Raw genomic sequence first — 22,551 nt, forward strand, 5'->3', positions numbered from 1 at the left:
TAAACACAAATGTGTTGCTCATGTGAATTTTGGATCTGCTAGTGCTGACACTGGAGGTCAAAGGATGTTGCCTATTGTTGAAAATAACAGAGATATTTAGTAAGTGGAGACTTACCTCCACTTTTACCCAATTTTACCCAAAAGGAGGTGTAAGATTATACTACAGTGGCACCTAGTGGTTAAATGAAGAAAAATAATAAACTAACAGCTAGAACACACATTCACACTCATACACAGACACACACATTCACACTCATAGACAGACACACACATTCACACTCATAGACAGACACACACATTCACACTCATACACAGACACACACATTCACACTCATACACAGACACACACATTCACACTCATACACAGACACACACATTCACACTCATAGACAGACACACACATTCACACTCATACACAGACACACACATTCACACTCATACACAGACACACACATTCACACTCATACAGACACACACATTCACACTCATACACAGACACACACATTCACACTCATACACAGACACACACATTCACACTCATACAGACACACACAGTCACACTCATACAGACACACACATTCACACTCATACACAGACACACACATTCACACTCATACACAGACACACACATTCACACTCATAGACAGACACACACATTCACACTCATACAGACACACACATTCACACTCATACACAGACACACACAGATTCACACTCATACAGACACACACATTCACACTCATACAGACACAGTCACATACACACCAGACCCACTGGAAGTCAGACCTGCACATACAAAAAGCCCCTCATTAAGTAATGAACAGATGTTAGCAGGGATGTGAGTAACACACACACATGCACACACACACACACACAAACACCCAACACACGCACACATTTACACACACAACTACACATTCACACACACACACATATACACTTACACACATATACACAGTTCGTCCTCTAATCTGTGACATTTCTTTCCTCCTGACAGACAGAACATTCCTCTCTCGTTTCTTGTTTTACTCTTTAAAACCCTTTCTATGACTTTTCCTTCAACTTCAGTATTGTCTCAGTTTTTATTTTAAACATTCGTTTTTACTTTTTAAACAGCTCCAACCCTTTTCATCTCTCTAACTCCTTCCCTCTTTCATCTCTCCATGATGGAGGCTGTAGCCGTGTTTTCTTTCCGATCGACAGAAAGAGATGAGCTCAGCTTCCAGAAAGGAGAAATACTCAAGGTATTTAAGGTGGGTCTGAGTGTGTGTGTGTGTGTGTGTGTAGATGGTATAATACTGTACACTATGATACATTTTCATGGGGACCAACTACGTCACATTCGCTTTATGTTTGGTCCGATTTTTATTTGTCCGCCATCTTTAGGACTGAGTATTTGAGCATAACCATTGAGCTATAGGGTTGAACCATGGACACATCTCCGTTATGCTACTTTTGAATAGCTGTATACCGCAGCGTTCTAAAGCATTTTGTTACAGTTAGTCACAAACACAGGAAGCTGGCATTCTGAATATTCTAAATAATGCTGGATAGCAACTATTAACTTAATCAACAATAGCTAGATAATTTGTGTAATGTATTTTACTTTGTGTTTGCTGCGCTGTTAGCACTATCCTTTTCATTTAGCAACAAGTTGTTGTCTTAGCTATTGTTAGCGAGCTTAGCAAATCATGCCAGCTTTCATGCAATTATGAAACTCGCTAAACACAGATCATTGGTGCACAGAAATTTTGAAATAGTTGTAAACTGTTGCAACTATAGTTTATTCAAAACTATCAACATTATTTACATTATTTAAAGAATTCAAATGTAGGTCATTTCAGCCTGTTAGGTCTTGGACATAAGTCATTTCAGCCTGTTAGGTCTTGGGCATAAGTAATTTCAGCCTATTAGGACATGAATGTATGACAAAGTAATAACAGTGTTGTTCTAAGCTGTGAAATTTGTATGACGGCATGAGACATCTACACAGTATGCATTAGGAAAATATAAAGCAAAAAATGTAGAAAATATACATAATGTAAACTAACAGCAATTTCAAAGAGTGCTAGTGTACAATATTATGTATATTTTTCCTTTATTTTGCTATATTATTATTTTATTTATTATTTTTCTTAATTCTCACTACATAGTTGTTGGGTGCCATGTCACACGAATTTCACATTAAAGATGGAAAAAGTTCTGACGATTTATCTTTGTCTCAGTCTTTTACATCATAAAAACCAACATTTTGACAGGGGTGTGTATACTTTTCATATCCACTGTAAGTGTACAGTGCCTATGAATGGTATATTAAAATATGCTAATGAACATTGAATTGACATAGACATGAATCAGAGCATTTGTAGTGTTCATGTGATCAGTATGATCATAGATCAGTGTTGCTGGTTGAGAAGCCTTATTGCCTGAGGGGAAAAACTGTTTGTGAGTCTGGAAGCACGTTCTACGATGCTCCGGTAATGTCCACCAGATTGCAACAGTGTGAACAGACCATAGCCTGGGTGGCTGTAGTCTATGATGATGTTCTGTGCTTTCCTCAGGCATTGTGTATGGTAGATGCCTTGCATGGAAGGGAGATGGCAACCGATTATGCGCTCCGCAGATTTCACCACCCTTTGGAGGGACTTGTGGTCTGCAGTGGAGCAGCTCTGGTACCAGGCAGTAATGCAGCCTGAGAGGATGTTCTCAGTGGTGCACCTCAGTTTGCACCACTAAAAACTAAACAAGAAACTTGCTCCCTGGTACACAAACAATACTAAAGCACTTAAGCAAGCCTCCAGAAAATTTGAGCGAAGGTGGCGCTCCACCAAGTTGGAAGTATTTAGACTAGCCTGGATAGACAGTACACTACAATACCGAAAATCACGTCTGCTCGATCAGCTTATTTCTCCAACCTGATTGAGGTGAACAAAAACAATCCAAAATGTATCTTTGACACAGTTGCTAAGTTAACAAAAAAGCAAAGCTTAGCAAGTGAAGTGGGTCTTCACTTTTGGTTGTAATGAATACATGAACTACCTTGATGAACTACCTTGATTTCTCATCACCATAAGAAAACAAATAACTGACTCCTCCTTAAATAGTTATGGTCCTCAAAATCTCAGTTGGCCTAAAAATGTCCTGAACCTCCCTGACCAGGTGTCAATGGGGACACTTGAATTTTTTGATACCGTATCGCTCGACACATTTACTAAATTTGTAATGTAATCTAAACCCACAAACTCTCAGCTAGACCCGATTCCAACAAAATTACTTAAGGAGCTATTTCCTGTGCAAGGTCAGCCAATGCTGAACATAATAAATTGCTCCCTTTCCTCCGGATCTGTACCAAACTCACTAAAAATAGCGTAAATAAAGCCTCCATCCCTCCATCTTCTTCCGCTTATCTGGGGCCAGGTCGCGGGGGCAGCAGTCTAAGCAGAGATGCCCAGACATCCCTCTCCCTAGACACTTCCTCTAGCTCTTCCAGGGGGACACCGAGGCGTGTCCTAGGTCTTCCCTGGGGTCTCCTCCCGGTGGGACGGGCCTGGAACACCTTCCCAGGATGCCGGGAGGGACACAGTCGAATGCCTTCTCCAAATCCACAAAACACATGTGGATTGGTTGGGCAAGCTCCCATGAACCCTCCAACACCCTGTAGAGGGTATAGAGCTGGTCCAGTGTTCCACGGCCCGGACGAAAACCACACTGTTCCTACTGAATCCGAGGTTCTACTATCGGCCGTATTCTCCTCTCCAGTACCCTGGCATAGACTTTCCCGGGGAGGCTGAGAAGTGTGATCCCCCTATAATTGGAACACACCCTCCGGTCCCTCTTCTTAAAAAGAGGGACCACCACCCGGTCTGCTATCCCAGAGGCACTGTCCCGCCACGCGATGTTGCACAGGCGTGTCAACCAAGACAGCCCCACAACATCCAGAGACTTGAGGTACTCAGGGCGGATCTCATCCACCCCCGGTGCCTTGCCATCGAGGAGTTTCTTGACTACCTCAGTGACTTCAGCCCGGGTGATGGACGAGTCCATCTCTGTGCCCTCAGCCTCTGCTTCCTCAATGGAAGACGTGACGGCGGGATTTAGGAGATCCTTGAAGTACTCCTTCCACCGCCCGACGACATCCTCAGTTGAGGTCAACAGCTGCCCACCTCTACTGTAAACAGCGTTGGTAGGGCACTGTTTCCCTCTCCTGAGGCGCCGGATGGTTTGCCAGAATCTCTTCGAGGCCAGCCGATAGTCCTTCTCCATGGCCTCACCGAACTCCTCCCAGGCCCGAGTTTCTGCCTCCACAACCACCCGGGCTGCAGCCCGCTTGGCCTGTCGGTACCCGTCAGCTGCGTCAGGAGTCCCACAAGCCAACCAGGCTTGATAGGACTCCTTCTTCAGCTTGACGGCATCCCTTACTTCCGGTGTCCACCACCGGGTTCGGGGATTGCCGCCTCGACAGGCACCGGAGACCTTACGGCCACAGCTCCGAGCGGCCGCTTCGACAATGGCGGTGGAGAACATGGTCCACTCGGACTCAATATCTCCAGCCTCCCTCGGGATCCAGTCGAAGCTCTGCCGGAGGTGGGAGTTAAAGATCTCTCTGACAGGAGACTCGGCCAGACATTCCCAGCAGACCCTTACAGTACGCTTGGGCCTGCCGAGTCTGTCCAGCTTCCTCCCCCGCCATCGGATCCAACTCACCACCAGGTGGTGATCAGTTGACAGCTCCGCCCCTCTCTTCACCCGAGTGTCCAAGACATACGACCGCAGGTCAGATGAGACGACAACAAAGTCGATCATCGACCTGCGGCCTAGGGTGTCCTGGTGCCACGTGCACTGATGGACACCCTTATGCTTGAACATGGTGTTCGTTATGGACAAACTGTGACTAGCACAGAAGTCCAATAACTGAACACCACTCGGGTTCAGATCAGGGGGGCCGTTCCTCCCAATCACGCCCCTCCAGGTGTCACTGTCGTTGCCCACGTGGGCGTTGAAGTCCCCCAGTAGAACGATAGAGTCCCCAGTCGGAGCACTTTCCAGCACCCCTCCCAGAGACTCCAAGAAGGTCGGGTACTCTGCACTGCCGTTCGGCCCGTAGGCACAAACAACAGTGAGAGACCTATCCCCGACCCGTAGGCGCAGGGAAACGACCCTCTCGTTCACCGGGGTAAACTCCAACACATGGCGGCAGAGCTGGGGAGCTATAAGCAAACCCACACCAGCCCGCCGCCTCTCACCATGGGCAACTCCAGAGTGGTGAAGAGTCCATCCTCTCTCAAGGAGTGTGGTTCCAGAGCCCAAACCGTGCGTAGAGGTGATCCCGACTACCTCTAATCGGAACCTCTCAACCTCACGCACTAACTCAGGCTCCTTCCCCGCCAGCGAGGTGACATTCCACGTCCCTAGAGCTAGTTTCCGTGTCCAGAGATCGGGTTGGATTTAGCCCAGAGAAATGTATTTGTTATTCTAATTGGACTCACTCGGCACAGCCAGAAGCGGACTGGTCACCCCTCTGAGCCTGGGTCCTCTCTAGGTTTCTTCCTAAAATTCGGCCTTCTTAGGGAGTTTTTCCTAGCCACTGAAATCCAACACTACTGTTGTTTGCTCCTTGGGGTTTAAGGCCGGGTGTCTCTGTAAAGTACTTTGTGATAAGGGCTTTATAAATAAATTTGATTGATTGACCTGTAAAAGCTGTTGAGAGTTTTTGCAGACATGCCAAACTTCTTGAGTCTAACCCTAACCCAGGCAGTATAGTTGTTTTTGGGCAGTTTTTACTGCCGAGTTTGCTTGTCTGGACCAGGTGAGGTCATCTTTGGTGAACACACCGAGTAACTTGAAGTCAGAAACTCTCTCCGCTTCAGCTCCATGATGTGTATTGGGGCATGACCACCCTCCACCACTTCCTGAAGTCCACGACCATCTCCTTAGTCTTGCAGATGTTGAGAGGTAGTTGTCCCGGCACCATTTGGCCAGGTTCTCTACCTCCTCTCTGTAAGCGGTCTAATCACTGTTGGAGTTGAGACCCAGGATGGTGGTGTTGTCTGTAAATATAAGGATAACATTGGAGCTGTGTGTGGCCATGCAGTCATGTGTGAACAGGGAGTACAGGAGGGAACTGAGAATGCAGCCCTAAGGGGCTCAAGGTCAGTGCCGAGGAGGTGAGGTTGCCCATTCTCACCACCTGGGGTCAGTCTGTAAGGAAGTCCAGGATTGCATTGCAGAGGGAGGTGTTAAGACCCAGGGTTCTGAGCTTGGGAATGAGCTTAGCTGGCACAATAAGTGTTAAATGCTGGGCTGTAGTCCATGAACAGCATCCTCACATATATGTGTTACCTTTTTCTCCCTTTATAGTCTGATGTATCGCAGTCCTCCCTACATGCGTCTGGTGTCAGACTGTGGTAGTTAGACTCCAATTTATCCCTGTATTCTCTTTTTGCATCTCTGATGGCCTTCCGTGGGTCATATCTGGACATCCTCAAAGCCTCCAGGTCCCTGGATCTAAAGACAGAGGAACATGCTCTAAGCTTACCACAGACATTACCATTTGGTCCTAAAGAACATTCATGAAATTAATTAATAGAGCATTGTTAAATCCAATCTTAAAATATCGTCCATTAATAAAAACATCAACCATCATTAGAACGTCATCCATCATTAAAAGAATTATCAGTAAAGTATGATAACATGAGTACAGTATATCATGAAGAACATTGTGGAAGATGTTAAGATAACTTTGGCCTGACCTCTAACCTTACTAGGTGACAGAGATGGATGAAGATCCAAACTGGATGATGGCAGAACTCCATGGGAGGAAGGGCTATGTTCCAGAGAACTACATCAGTGTCCTACCCCACCCGTTAGTATTACATCACTGTTCTACCCCAGGCGTTAGTATTACATCACTGTTCTACCACACCCGTTAGTATTACATAAGTGTTCTACCACACCCATTAATATCACATCACTGTTCTACTACACCCGTAAGTATTACATCAGTGTTCTACCACACCCATTAGTATTACATCAGTGTTCTACCACACCCATTAGTATTACATCACTGCTCTACCACACCCGTTAGTATTACATCACTGCTCTACCACACCCATTAGCATTACATCACTGCTCTACCACACTCGTTAGTATTACATCACTGCTCTACCACACCCATTAGTATTACATCAGTGTTCTACCACACCCATTAGTATTACATCAATGCTCTACCACACCCGTTAGTATTATATCACTGCTCTACCACACCCGTAAGTATTACATCACTGCTCTACTACACCCGTAAATATTACATCATTGCTCTACCACACCCATTAGTATTAAATCATTGCTCTACCACACCCGTAAGTATTACATCACTGCTCTACCACACCCGTTAGTATTACATCACTGCTCTACCACACCCGTTAGTATTACATCATTGCTCTACCACACTCGTTAGTATTACATCACTGCTCTACCACACCCATTAGTATTACATCATTGCTCTACCACACTCGTTAGTATTATTTAATGATTTAGACTAACCCTTGTAGCTGATTTACATTGACTCCTGTAGCTGATACCACTGTTGATACTATTGTTAATGTACATGTGTGTAGATGGTTTGCAGGTCGTGTGTCCAGGCTACAGGCAGAGCAGCAGTTACATTGGCAGGGCATTGGTGTGTTCCTGCTCCGAGAGTCAGAGAGTTCACCGGGAGAGTTTTCTGTTTCTGTCAGGTACACATACACATTTTACCTATTTTATCCTTGTGGAGACACAGAAATACGTTTCTTATCCTGACCCTTATTAACCCTCCATGCCTAAATTCCTAACCAGTAAAGAGTACAAACGAAAAATGTAACTATATAAACCAGCACAAATGGAGCACAAAAGAGACTATTTTAAGTTGTAACTACACCCAGGTAACAGGAAGAACTAGTGGGGAACAATTCTTCCAGTTGTTTTATCACTGTACATATGAAACGGGATTAAACTCACCCACACACACACACTCAGACACACAAACTCACAGACACACACAAACTCACACACACACACACACACTCAGACACACACACACACACTCAGACACACACCCACACACTCAGACACACAAACTCACAAACACACACAAACTCACAGACACACACGTGTGGTTTTCTCTGTCTCTGAGTGTGTGTCAGTGAAGGGTTGTTCTATTTAAAAATCCTTTCAGCCTCGGAATCTATAAATATCTCCTCTATTATCCTCTTTAATGAACCACAGACACACACCCACACACACACAAATCTAATGAACAAACGTACTGGTTTTATCAGTGTGTATGTGTGTTAACAATCTGGGTCAGTGATCACACAGATCAGTGATCACTGAAGAGGAAACTTTATTTGTCCACTTTAACCGCCTCACACACACACACACACCAGTAAAAACACACACACACAAACCAATAAACGCACACTCATATAACTAAACACACACACACACCAGCAAAAAAACAACATCAGTACATACACTTAATACACATACAAACCAGTATACACACTGAAACACACATCAGTACACACATACAAACAGTTAAACATGAAATACTTTTTTCCATTAGAACATCTGTCTGCCTGCAGGGGGTGGCAAACACACCCGCACACACACACTCTCACAAACACACACACACTCTCACAAACACACACACACTCTCACAAACACACACACACTCTCACAAACACACACACACTCTCTCACACACAAACACACAGACTCTCACACACACACACAAATACTCTCTCACAAACACAAATACACACACTCTCAGAAACACATACAGTATCACACAAAAATGACTACACCCCTCACATTTTTTTAAATATTTGATTATATAATTTCATGTGAAAACAATGAAGAAATGACACTTTGCTACATCTTAAATTAGTGAGTTTACAGCTTGTATAACAGTGTAAATTTGCTGTCCCTTCAAAATAAGACAAAACACAGCCATTAATGTCTTAACCACTGGCAACAAAAGTGAGTACACCCCTAAGTGAAAAGGTCCAAATTGGGCCCAAAGTGTCAATATTTTGTGTGGCCACCATTATTTTCCAGCACTGCCTTAATCCTCTTGGGCATGGAGTTCACCAGAGCTTCACAGGTTGCCACTGGAATCCTCTTCCCCTCCTCCTTGACGACATCACAGAGCTGGTGGATGTTAGAGACCTTGCACTCCTCCACCTTCCGTTTGAGGATGCCCCACAGATGCTCAATAGGGTTTAGGTCTGGAGACATGCTTTACCAGTCCATCACCTTTACCCTCAGCTTCATTAGCAAGGCAGTGGTTGTCTAGGAGGTGTGTTTGGGGTCGTTATCATGTTGGAATACTGCCCTGCGGCCCAGTCTCCGAAGGGAGGGGATCATGCTCTGCTTTAAGTTTAACTTGGTCTCATCAGACCACAGGACATGATTCCATTAATCCATGTCCTTAGTCTGCTTGTCTTCGGCAAACTGTTTGCGGGCTTTCTTGTGCTCTGGATATGACGCTGAGCATGTGCACTCAACTTCTTTGGTCAACCATGATAAGGCCTGTTCTGAGTGGAACCTGTCTTGTTAAACTGCTATATAGTCTTGGCCACCGTGCTGCAGCTCAGTTTCTGGGTCTTGGCAATCTTCTTATAGCCTAGGCCATCTTTATGTAGACAGTTCTTTACAATGAGGTGCCATGTTGAACTTCCAGTGACCAGTATGAGGGAGTGTGGGGAGCGATGATACCAAATTCAACACACCTGCTCCCCATTCACACCTGAGACCTTGTAACACTAACGAGTCACATGACACCGGGGAGGGAAAATGGCTAACTGGGCCCAATTTGGACATTTTCACTTAGGGTGTACTCACTTTTTTTGCCAGCAATTTAGACATTAATGGCTGTGTGTTGAGTTATTTTGAGGGGACAGCAAATTTACACTGTTATACCAGCTGTACACTCACTACTTTACCTTTTAGCAAAGTGTCATTTCTACAGTGTTGTCACATGAAAAGGTGTACTCAAATGTTTACATAAATGTGAGGGGTGTACTCACTTTTGTAAGATACTGTACATATCAGTACAAACAAACACACACATACCAGTATACATCAGCACACACAAACAGAAAACAGACTTTTCTCCATTAGAACATCTGCCAGCCAGCAGGGGGTGGCAAATACACACACACACACACACACAAACACATATCAGTACATACAAACACACTCATAAACACACATACCAGTATACACACATCAGCACACACAAACAGGAAACAGACTTTTCTCCATTAGAACATCTGCCAGCCAGCAGGGGGTGGCAAATACACACACACACACACACACACACAAACACATATCAGTACATACAAACACACTCATAAACACACATACCAGTATACACACATCAGCACACACAAACAGGAAACAGACTTTTCTCCATTAGAACATCAGGGGGTGGCAAACACACGCGCACACACACACATGCTCTCTGACAAACACACATACACACACAAAGACTCTCTCACAAACATACACACAAAGACAAAGACAGCAGCTTTTCGTTACACTTGAAATTTGCAGGATTGACATTACAAATGTTTGCAGGATTGACATTACAAATGTTTGCAGGATTGACATTACAAATGTTACAAACGTGTTAACAGACCACAGATACTGCCAAAACTAACCATGTGTGAACAAAGGTAGCTGGCTACAGCTGGCTGGATACCGTGGACTTCTGCACCTAATGGATAACCCCAAAAATAGCTAATAATGAAAATCCATCTAATATGCTACACTTCATGGCCCAACATGGGGACAGGACACAGGCAGGGGACAGGACACAGGCAGGGGACAGGACACAGGCAGGGGACAGGACACAGGCAGGGGACAGGACACAGGCAGGGGACAGGACACAGGCAGGGGACAGGACACAGGCAGGGGACAGGACACAGGCAGGGGACAGGACACAGGCAGGGGACAGGACACAGGCAGGGGACAGGACACAGGCAGGGGACAGGACACAGGCAGGGGACAGGACACAGGCAGGGGACAGGACACAGGCAGGGGACAGGACACAGGCAGGGCGAACCAACGACTCCTTAAAAATTACTAAGATTTAGCAACACAAAACCAAGACATGAAAACATTTTACAGAAAAGGACAGAATCCAAAACAAAGAACAACAAGATGGAAGAGGGAAGGAGGAACTTAAACAGGAACAGTGATCAGGAACACAGGTGATGTAATTATAAGGAGCAGTTGTCTGTAATTAAATAGGAACAGTGATCAGGAACACAGGTGATGTAATTATAAGGAGCAGTTGTCTGTAATTAAATAGGAACAGTGATCAGGAACACAGGTGATGTAATTATAAGGAGCAGTTGTCTGTAATTAAATAGGAACAGTGATCAGGAACACAGGTGATGTAATTATAAGGAGCAGTTGTCTGTAATTAAATAGGAACAGTGATCAGGAACACAGGTGATGTAATTATAAGGAGCAGTTGTCTGTAATTAAATAGGAACAGTGATCAGGAACACAGGTGATGTAATTATAAGGAGCAGTTGTCTGTAATTAAATAGGAACAGTGATCAGGAACACAGGTGATGTAATTATAAGGAGCAGTTGTCTGTAATTAAATAGGAACAGTGATCAGGAACACAGGTGATGTAATTATAAGGAGCAGTTGTCTGTAATTAAATAGGAACAGTGATCAGGAACACAGGTGATGTAATTATAAGGAGCAGTTGTCTGTAATTAAATAGGAACAGTGATCAGGAACACAGGTGATGTAATTATAAGGAGCAGTTGTCTGTAATTAAATAGGAACAGTGATCAGGAACACAGGTGATGTAATTATAAGGAGCAGTTGTCTGTAATTAAATAGGAACAGTGATCAGGAACACAGGTGATGTAATTATAAGGAGCAGTTGTCTGTAATTAAATAGGAACAGTGATCAGGAACACAGGTGATGTAATTATAAGGAGCAGTTGTCTGTAATTAAATAGGAACAGTGATCAGGAACACAGGTGATGTAATTATAAGGAGCAGTTGTCTGTAATTAAATAGGAACAGTGATCAGGAACACAGGTGATGTAATTATAAGGAGCAGTTGTCTGTAATTAAATAGGAACAGTGATCAGGAACACAGGTGATGTAATTATAAGGAGCAGTTGTCTGTAATTAAATAGGAACAGTGATCAGGAACACAGGTGATGTAATTATAAGGAGCAGTTGTCTGTAATTAAATAGGAACAGTGATCAGGAACACAGGTGATGTAATTATAAGGAGCAGTTGTCTGTAATTAAATAGGAACAGTGATCAGGAACACAGGTGATGTAATTATAAGGAGCAGTTGTCTGTAATTAAATAGGAACAGTGATCAGGAACACAGGTGATGTAATTATAAGGAGCAGTTGTCTGTAATTAAACAGGAACAGTGATCAGGAACACAGGTGATGTAATTATAAGGAGCAGTTGTCTGTAATTAAATAGGAACAGTGATCAGGAACACAGGTGATGTAATTATAAGGAGCAGTTGTCTGTAATTAAATAGGAACAGTGATCAGGAACACAGGTGATGTAATTACAAGGATAGTTGTCTGTGCTCCATATGAGGGCGGGAGGGCATTGGAAATAGACACAGAAGAGACAAGCTAACAGTTAAATATTGACTAATCAGTTTTAGGACAATAATCTCCTTGGATAGATGCCTGCCATTTTTCCCACTCATGTATAGCCTGTGGCTTTCCTGTTAATAGAGACCACGCCCACGCCTAAACTCTCTTGCTGCACAGGTCGTCTGTGGCAGTTCATGATGAAGGGACATTGTGTACTGATAGACATAGTTAACCTTTTAGAAATACAGTGATTTGGAGGCAGAGAAAAATAAAAGGCATAATGCACACTGACAATGTTGGCATTGGCTTTTGTGCTAACCTGACTAACCTCCATGAAAGATAAAACATTAGCACTTTTGACAGGCTATAAGCACACTTTACTGGTAAGAGCGGCAGGAAACTTTAGACAGGCTCTAAGAAACTTTACCAGTCAGAACAGCAGGCCCATAATTGTTTTTTGTTTTTTAATCTGTTTATAATTCCTTCCAAATTGGACTCACTCAATCACATTAGATCTTGTTTTTGCAAGCAAGAAGCTGGCACTGTAGCTGGCTGGTACTGAACACTACTCTGTTGAGTCACACAGCTCCCGCAGGCATCCATGTGGATCAAAGCAAGGTTGGGTGTGTCAGGTCAGATTGTTGTGAAAATATGACACCTCGAAGACATTGCTTTGCATATGAATAGAAAATGCAGAGAATGTTTTTCTTATTTAAGTTTGAAGGGGCCCGGCAGTTTAAAGGTAAAGTTAATTGGTAGCGAGGTGATCTTTAAATGAATCAGTGTCTGACGCATTAATAGAATTCTAGAGTAGAACCCTTCCCAGAAAGCACCACGCCAGCGGCACACCGACGGCCCACTAGTTTTTTGCCGCTGCGGCCGCAGAGTGTTTCATGACAATGCCTTCTAACAATACCCTGATCAGCGACTCACCAGCGGCCCGACGGCAGCTAGCTGCTTTTATTCAATAAACCCAGCGGAATGCCTCACGCCCCAATATTAGGTTTTATTTATTTATTATTTATTTATAATAATCCTTTATAATAATTGGTCATATCACGAATGACAATGAACTGAATAAAATCTAAACAATTTATTTCAAATAGTGCAAGATGCATACAAAAAAACATGCATTATACAGCAAGCATACAAAATAAACATGTGCAAATGAATTTAAATAAAAATGTAACAAAATCAAATAGTGCAAGAAAACATGTCCAGCAAAAGATATAGTAAAATTACAGTATTTGAATGTGAAAGTACAAAATAAACATAATACAATACAAAATAAGCAAGGGCTAGAATGCCAGTAATATACATAAGTATGACCTAGCAGCAATCAATAGTTATTGAATATCGTAGATACATCAGTGCAATAAGCTTATGAATGGTGGCATAACACTACAACTACAGTCAGAATTAAGAACATTCTCACAGAGCTATAAATATATTAAGAGGATAATGCAATCAAATATATATCACTGTACATAGCAGCAGTAAAAAAAAAATTAAATACAGTACTGTAGCTTAGCAGCAATATTGGTTGTGTTGGAGATGTCATTCATATTCACGTCAGGTCCCTTGTACCGCCACGACATCTCCCACCTGCACGGTCAGCTGCCCCTTTCTGGTACCTGGGGACCTGGTTCTGGACAGCCTCATCAGTGGCATCCCGGTTGGAAAGATTCTTCCTTATGTCTCCTGTAATACAGTAATCAGATATTGTACTTTAATGGTCTGACATGACAAATGAAATGTTTCATGAAGACAACATGCTAGCGCAACTATAGTCTGGTTTTTACCTGATTGTAGAGCCAGCTGTGCCCTCAGCTCAACCTTTTCTTCAGTCAGCCACTTGATCTTCTCCAAACGTTCTGAATGTAAAGACAGACAGTTAATTATTCAGTCCTAAATATCTGGTTATTTTACAATCAGAACTAAAATCGCAGTGTCCACCAAAATGTTCATTCTTAAAATAAAATTGGAAGCAATATGCTTTAATAACAAGTTAAGCATCTGGGTTAAGTGAATGAACCAACACTTACCTATGTAGCCATCATCTACATGGTAGCGTGGAGTACCTCTCTGGTGCCTTGGAGTAAGTTGGTGAACAGGTAAATATGGTGAAACCATGTAAACATTGCAGCAATTACGAAACCTGGCGTGGAACTGCTGCCACACAGTTATCCTCCTCCGGAACAAAATTACAGAAAACGTCATCACCTGAAAGCAATGTTTAGAAAATAAGTTAAAAAAAACGGCAGCATAAGACACACACAGGCTAGCTAAGAACAATGTGGATACACAGAAACCTCAGTAACGGAATTGCAACAGGTACAGGTTTAGCTAGTCTAAATATACTGCCAAGTGTAAAGTTATCCACATCATGTGGATAACGTTACACAAAGAAACACGATTTAGCCGACGTTACATATCAGTTGATAAAAGTTACAAAGAGTAAGCGCATATTATAAAATTCTAACTTGTTGATAGCCTAAGAAACATGATTGGGACAAGTTAGCTAACGATGTTACCATACCTGTTCAACTGTTCAAAACATCCGAACTTGAGGATAAACGAATAAACTAAAAATAGTAACCAACCAAACTTGTGGACACACGAAGAAACAAGAGTAACTGTAGGTATTTCATCTCAGGCCAACACAGTTTTTTCAAGCTCAGTTTCTATAACTTGTTTTCCCGCCAATGGTTTAGAACAGTGGCTCCCAACCTTTCTCAGTTACTGTACCCCCAAAAAGATTTTGCACTGCTTGGAGTACCCCTGAAGTACCCCCTCATATTCATTTCACTAGTAAGTCTATGGTGTCATGAGTGTTTTCAAGTACCCCCTGTGGAGAGGCTAAGTACCCCCAGGGGTCCTAGTACCCCTGGTTGGGAACCACTGGTTTAGAACTTGCGTTCAGCTACCAGTAACTTGACTAAATAATTAGAATGTTAATAGAATATTGCAAACAGTCATTGTTTAATACAAAACAGTCATTACGTTCTTACTCAGTAACTTAAAAATACTTAATGCTAGTTATTTATAATGGAACAGAATTCACCATAGATTTAGGTGACTCAGCGTTCAACAATTATCGGTCTGATGTCCAAATAATCCTTGATCTTCGTTTGTTTTGGGAGTTCATCAAATTGTAGTAAAACAATGTGATAATCCACATGTTGTATTGTCCAATTCTGAGCATATAGCTTATACACTTTGAACAAGAGTTGACGAAAGAACCAAGTCGCTAAAATGAATGTTTCTTCTAGTTTTCACGGCACAACAGCGTGGGATCCAAATGGCGACTGTCTTGCCCACAGACATATGGTCTTGCCTTACACATGTGCAATTCGCTATAGTGCCATCTACGGACACGGCGGTGTTTAAACACAGTAAAGAACTGACCCCCATGAAGCATTAAAATCGAGGCTATAGACGAGTTGAGCCGGTACCATGCAGTGGAAAATGGCCATTCATTCGGGAAATATATTATGGTAAGCAATGGCGAGAGACGGCTGTTTCTATGTGTTTACTGTACATGTCTACACAAAGGTCCTTTACACAAGCAATAGTGTTACAGTCAAAGTCTATTTTATTTATAAACTACCAATGTTGACCAAAATTCTGTACACTAAGATTTAACAATATTTAAATAAAGTTAATACAAATAATCAGTACAAGAATAAAAGGGGTACAATAGCATCTCTGCTGGAAGAAAATTGCAACACAAGCAGATACAGCAGACTGAAGCACACGTCCTCTTTTCGGCGGCTAGCCGCTAGCGTAACGCAGTCGGACCGCTGGTGGAAAGCCGCTTGAGATGCAAATTAGCTTATGCAAATTGAGATCAGGAGAAAAGCGGCAAAAGCTGGTGGCCCGCTGGCTGTACAACATTACAGCCACCGCCGGCCCGCCAGCAATTGCTCAATGGGTTAGCGCAAACACACACACATTATTTTAGAAGACTGAACAATGACAGAAAAAAAATCTCTGGTGTTCCTTGCTCTCTCTTTATACCTCTTCCAACCTTTTGGTCTCTGTCACTATCTGTTGCCCTTTTCTCCCCAAATCTCCCTCCCTCCCTCCCTCAGTCTTCCTCTCCCTCCCTTCTTACCTCCCCCCTCCCTCCCTCTGTCCCCATTTTGGTCTTTGTCACTGTCCCCCTCTCTCTCTCTCCGTAGCTATGGCGACATGGTGGAGCACTTCCTGATCCTGGAGGGGTGTGGTCAGTACAGTGTGTGGGAAGAGTCTTTCTCGTCTCTCAACCGATTGGTGGAATTCTACAGATCACACAGCATTGCCCGTGAGAGAGCAGTCTACCTAAAGGACCCCCCTGACACACATTTACACACACCACTACACACACACACACCCTCACACACACCACTACACACACACACACCCTCACACACACCACTACACACACACACACCTAATCCATATCTAGCAGAACAGTACACCCCTCACCCCACCCACAACACCCCTCACCCCACCCACAACACTCCTCACCCCACCCACAACACCCCTCACCCCACCCACAACACCCCTCACCCCACCCACAACACCCCTCACCCCACCCACAACACTCCTCACCCCACCCACAACACCCCTCACCCCACCCACAACACTCCTCACCCCACCCACAACACTCCTCACCCCACCCACAACACTCCTCACCCCATCCACAACACCCCTCTACAAATACACCATCAGACAACAGCCTGGTACTCCAACAGACCAAAAAGGAACTAGTAATGTGGCCAGCGCTACCCCTTCATAAACCCCTCATAAACAATTAATAAACCATCATAGCACCTACAAAACCCTCACATAACCCATTATTAACACTAAATAACCCTACATAATACCTACATAACCTCATATGACCATATATAACCTGCACATAATATTTACATAACATATTAACACTAAATAACCCTACATGTAACCTCTATAGAACATTACATAACCTATACAAACTCCTACATGACCCTACATAACGACACATAAAACAACGTAGCCCTTATATAGCCATACATAACTCCTACATAACCATTTCATTACACAATCTTGTCCCTATATAACAGTACATAACTCCTACATAACCCGTACATAAAACATTTATAACACCCACATAGCCCATTATAAACCCTACATAAAACAGCATAATCCTTACAGAAAAAAATACTTACTCACACACATCACCCACTCACACACACACACCAACACAAGTACACACAAAAAACAAACGTGCACATGGACAAATACACAAATCGCAAAAACAAATACCCAACAAACACAAACAGACATGCAAAGAACATATACACAAAAATACATCATAGTGAATGAATCTATTCTAGTCTCAATGTTATTGATATTTCTTTATTATTTTTATTATACTTTATGGTTATTATGTAAAGCCTTGTTTTTATAATATTTTTATTATAATTATTATTAATGTAAGTATTATTAATTATTATTGTATAGTTTCTATCCTACGTAGTTATCATATCAAGTAATATGTTATTATAAGGTATTATGGATTTTTATATTATATACAATTATGATATAGTTATTATACTGCTTGTTAATTATATAAAGATATATGCTATTATATATCACACATTATCACATTATATACAATGATATAGTTTTTATACTTTTAAGTTATAATATGAACACAATTGTTATCATATATGTCATTGCTATGAGTATTACATATAATGAATATATCGTTCTAATACTGTTGAGTTATAAAGCAAAACATAAGATCATTGTTACAACATGAAATCAAAATGGATTTAATCAGGGGTTTTGCCACAGATCAAATATAAAAAGTCCATGATCAAACTGTTCTAAATTAATTTGCAATAACTGATGATAATAATTGATTGGATACATAGTAGGAGGTGACCAACAACCCAATGGACACTATCAGAGCTTCAGAGTTTCTTTGTGGAGGTGGGAGAACCTGTCAGAAGGCCAACCATCTAAAATCAAATTATTATTGCTGATTGCTACGTCTGGCAAACAAAGTGGCTCTCATCTCCAATAAGGCACTATTTTCTAAAAGAGAATCTAGTATCGATGCAACCTGCTATGGGTGTTTACTGGGGCTATGGGCGTGGTTGCCATGTATGTATTTGCTATGGGTGCTATTTACATAACATAGGATTTGATGGTGACCTATAGTGGGTGTAATATCTTCCCCCAACCCCTGAAGTCTAATGTTAACTTAATCTAAACAACAAACCTTGTGACAATAAAGATTCTCCTCTGCATTTACAAGATGTTGCCTCATGTTTATTAATGATTCTCATTTACATTAAGAAAAAGCTGAGCAATCACAAGACCATTAAACAATTACCATACAATACATACATCTATGACATTACATTATTCTATATTACATTAAACACTATTAGCATAGGAACATCTTAACCTTTCTATAATTTATATTATTTTTAATTATAATAACATAGAAACGTCTTTATTGTTCTATGATAATATACAATGTTTAAAAATAACAATATACAAACATCTATAATATTAATTAAACTGCACTCTAGAACTTTCCTACTTTTGAGTTGTATAATGTTTCTTTTTATGTTTTTCGTGTGTTGACGCCAAATATCTTCACACTGTGCGGACAACACAATTTTTTCTACTATTATTACATGTGATGTTTAACAAACAACAATTATCTTAGGCAACACAAATAAGAGAAATCCTTTGGAGACAGTATCTATCATTACAGGATTTAGAGGACAGTGGTTAAAGATCAGGGATTATCAGGCATAATAAGCATAGAGGAATATGTTAACACTGATGAGCAGTATGGCATTGATGCAGCAGAACCGAGACCAGAAGACGCTCTCCCTAACGCTGGGGATCCTGGGTAGAACCTCCTCCACTGGCCCCGACTCTGAGCTGCACAGCCCTGCTGCCCGGTTGCACACAGCTCTACGCACCGGAGTAGAACCTACACAAACAAAAGGAGAATTCACATAGCTCTACCCACCGTAGTAGAACCTACACAAACAAAAGGAGAATTCACACAGCTCTACGCACCGGAGTAGAACCTACACAAACAAAAGGAGAATTCACACAGCTCTACCCACTGGAGTAGAACCTACACAAACAAAAGGAGAATTCACACAGCTCTACCCACTGGAGTAGAACCTACACAAACAAAAGGAGAATTCACACAGCTCTACCCACTGGAGTAGAACCTACACAAACAAAAGGAGAATTCACACAGCTCTACCCACTGGAGTAGAACCTACACAAACAAAAGGAGAATTCACACAGCTCTACCCACTGGAGTAGAACCTACACAAACAAAAGGAGAATTCACACAGCTCTACCCACTGGAGTAGAACCTACACAAACAAAAGGAGAATTCACACAGCTCTACCCACTGGAGTAGAACCTACACAAACAAAAGGAGAATTCACACAGCTCAGTCCCAAGATCTTACGCTGCTACACTATTGTGCTGGGGAGTAGGGTCAGTTCTCCTTCCCCACTAAGTTCTCTTTCTCCACTATAAATCGTTTAAACTTTAGGAGGACATGAATTCCTGGTCCACACCTGCGGAGTACCTGGTTTGAGGGGCCCGTTGCTGTCCCTGTCCAAAATCCTCCTGGTTGTGTTGCAAATCAAGACGATACCTGACGATTTCAGCTGCCACTGTACTGACACCTCCTCCCTCCTCTGTGTTGTCCCTGTCCTTGTCCATCTGGTCATGATTCTGACCTGGTCTAAATTTAAATAGACTCTGGATTTAGCCCTGATGCGTTTATTAATTATTCCAATTGGATAATTTTCACCCGGCACAGCCAGAAGAGGACTGGTCACCCCACTGAGCCTGGGTCCTCTCTAGGTTTCTTCCTAGCCACTGAAATTCAACACTACTGTTGTTTGGTCCTTGGGGTTTAAGGCCGGGTGTTCTTGTAAAAGCATTTTATGATACCTGCTGTTGTAGAAAGGGCTATATAAATAAGTGTGAGTAGAACTGGAGTAGAACCTACACAAACAAAAGGAGAATTCACACAGCTCTACCCACTGGAGTAGAACCTACACAAACAAAAGGAGAATTCACACAGCTCTACCCACTGGAGTAGAACCTACACAAACAAAAGGAGAATTCACACAGCTCTACCAACTGGAGTAGAACCTACTGGCTTCCTGGCCAGGCACTCCACTCTAGGGTCAGCTGACTCTGTACATCCCCACTCGTTCATTATGTGTTTTATAGTGGAATCACGGGTCATTGTGCACAACTGGTAATTAAATGTAAGAGAGCCGTCATTGTTTTTGTTCAGAAAACAATTAAAAAAATGTTGGATTATTTGTTTTCTTGGTCTCCCATTACATCAGCTTATTAGTGATTGATAATGCCTTCATAATGACTTCATAATAACTACATAATACAAAGCATTCATAACCATATGTCATGCTTTATACATTAGCAATCCCTAACTCTAAACCTGACAATTCTGTCAAACTGCAGCAACCTTGTATTTCATCATATAAATTGTAGCATATTTTAAAGCATATTTGTAACAGTGGGAGTGTTCCTACAAAAAAGAACGGTATTTTGACCCTATCTTTATGTATCTGTTTTTTCACTACACTAAATTAAAATTGTTTTGGCAAATCCTGCCTTGTCATACATTGCCCTGTTTACCAGTTACCATTGATTCAATATGGAGGTGAATACCAGGTTGTTATGAAATCAGAAGCAGGGGATTTTTGACAAACGGCCATACCAAAAGGAAGACCTATAAATACCTTAAGAAGTCTAACATAACTTTGAATGAAGAACAATATTAGTGAAGCAGTTCTCTTGTACCTGTATACGTACCAGATGGGAAAGTAGATGCCACCTATTTCCTGGTTTCCAAGCACCAAAGCATGTTCAGACAGATTCCACAGATAAATGGATTCAAGATAGATAGAGAGAGGGTGTGTGTATGTATGTGTGTGCATGTGTGTGTGTGTGTGTGTGTGTGTGCTTGCATGTATGTGTGTGTGTGCGTGCATGTGCGTGTGCGCGTGTGTGGTCACCTTGTGTCTGGTGTGTGCGGTCACCTTGTGCCTGGTGTGTGCGGTCACCTTGTGCCTGGTGTGTGTGGTCACCTTGTGTCTGGTATGCGGTCACCTTGTGTCTGGTATGCGGTCACCTTGTGTCTGGTGGGTGTGGTCACCTTGTGTCTGGTGGGTGTGGTCACCTTGTGTCTGGTGTGCGGTCACCTTGTGTCTGGTGTGCGGTCACCTTGTGTCTGGTGTGCGGTCACCTTGTGTCTGGTGGGTGTGGTCACCTTGTGTCTGGTGGGTGTGGTCACCTTGTGTCTGGTGTGCGGTCACCTTGTGTCTGGTGTGCGGTCACCTTGTGTCTGGTGTGCGGTCACCTTGTGTCTGGTGGGTGTGGTCACCTTGTGTCTGGTGGGTGTGGTCACCTTGTGTCTGGTGTGCGGTCACCTTGTGTCTGGTGTGCGGTCACCTTGTGTCTGGTGTGCGGTCACCTTGTGTCTGGTGTGTGTGGTCACCTTGTGTCTGGTATGCGGTCACCTTGTGTCTGGTATGCGGTCACCTTGTGTCTGGTGTGTGGTCACCTTGTGTCTGGTGTGTGCGGTCACCTTGTGTCTGGTGTGTGCGGTCAGATGAGCTGACAGAGGAAACTTTCTGGAGAGGGATTTGTCTTTGTTCCTCTTCAATCAGAGTCCACCATGTCAGGTTACACACCTAAACAACATCAACAACAAAAACATAGTCAAAAACATCAAATTAACAAGAGAATATTAGCATGCTTATAAAGACAAATTAACAAGAAACTGTCATTATGCTTACAAGGAGAAATTAACAGGAGAATATTAGCATGGTTAAAGGGACAAATTAACA

At 42.5% G+C, this 22,551-nt stretch overlaps 2 protein-coding genes across 3 annotated transcripts in view; one reads left to right on the plus strand and one right to left on the minus strand.

The window, feature by feature from the left end:
• Window positions 1-951: 951 nt before the first annotated feature.
• Window positions 952-17,398, plus strand: LOC105008029 (GRB2-related adapter protein). Its single transcript, XM_010867221.5, has 4 exons — window positions 952-1,244; window positions 6,765-6,862; window positions 7,617-7,736; window positions 16,828-17,398. Exons 1-4 carry the CDS (start codon window positions 1,164-1,166, stop codon window positions 17,396-17,398), a joined length of 870 nt encoding a protein of 289 aa, XP_010865523.5. The 5' UTR covers window positions 952-1,163.
• Window positions 17,399-19,116: 1,718 nt separating this feature from the next.
• slc5a10 (solute carrier family 5 member 10) overlaps window positions 19,117-22,551 on the minus strand; it is a 58,292-nt gene continuing 54,857 nt past the window's right edge. For both annotated transcript variants that reach the window (XM_034294163.1, XM_029122083.2), the window contains 2 exons: window positions 22,290-22,395; window positions 19,117-19,628 (listed from right to left, as the gene is read on the minus strand). In XM_034294163.1, the coding sequence (XP_034150054.1) occupies window positions 19,438-19,628; window positions 22,290-22,395 (297 nt within the window). In that variant the 3' untranslated portion in view covers window positions 19,117-19,437. The remainder of the gene's footprint in view (window positions 19,629-22,289; window positions 22,396-22,551) is intronic.

Source organism: Esox lucius, chromosome 9 (assembly GCF_011004845.1).
Source record: "Esox lucius isolate fEsoLuc1 chromosome 9, fEsoLuc1.pri, whole genome shotgun sequence".
Taxonomy (NCBI): domain Eukaryota; kingdom Metazoa; phylum Chordata; class Actinopteri; order Esociformes; family Esocidae; genus Esox; species Esox lucius.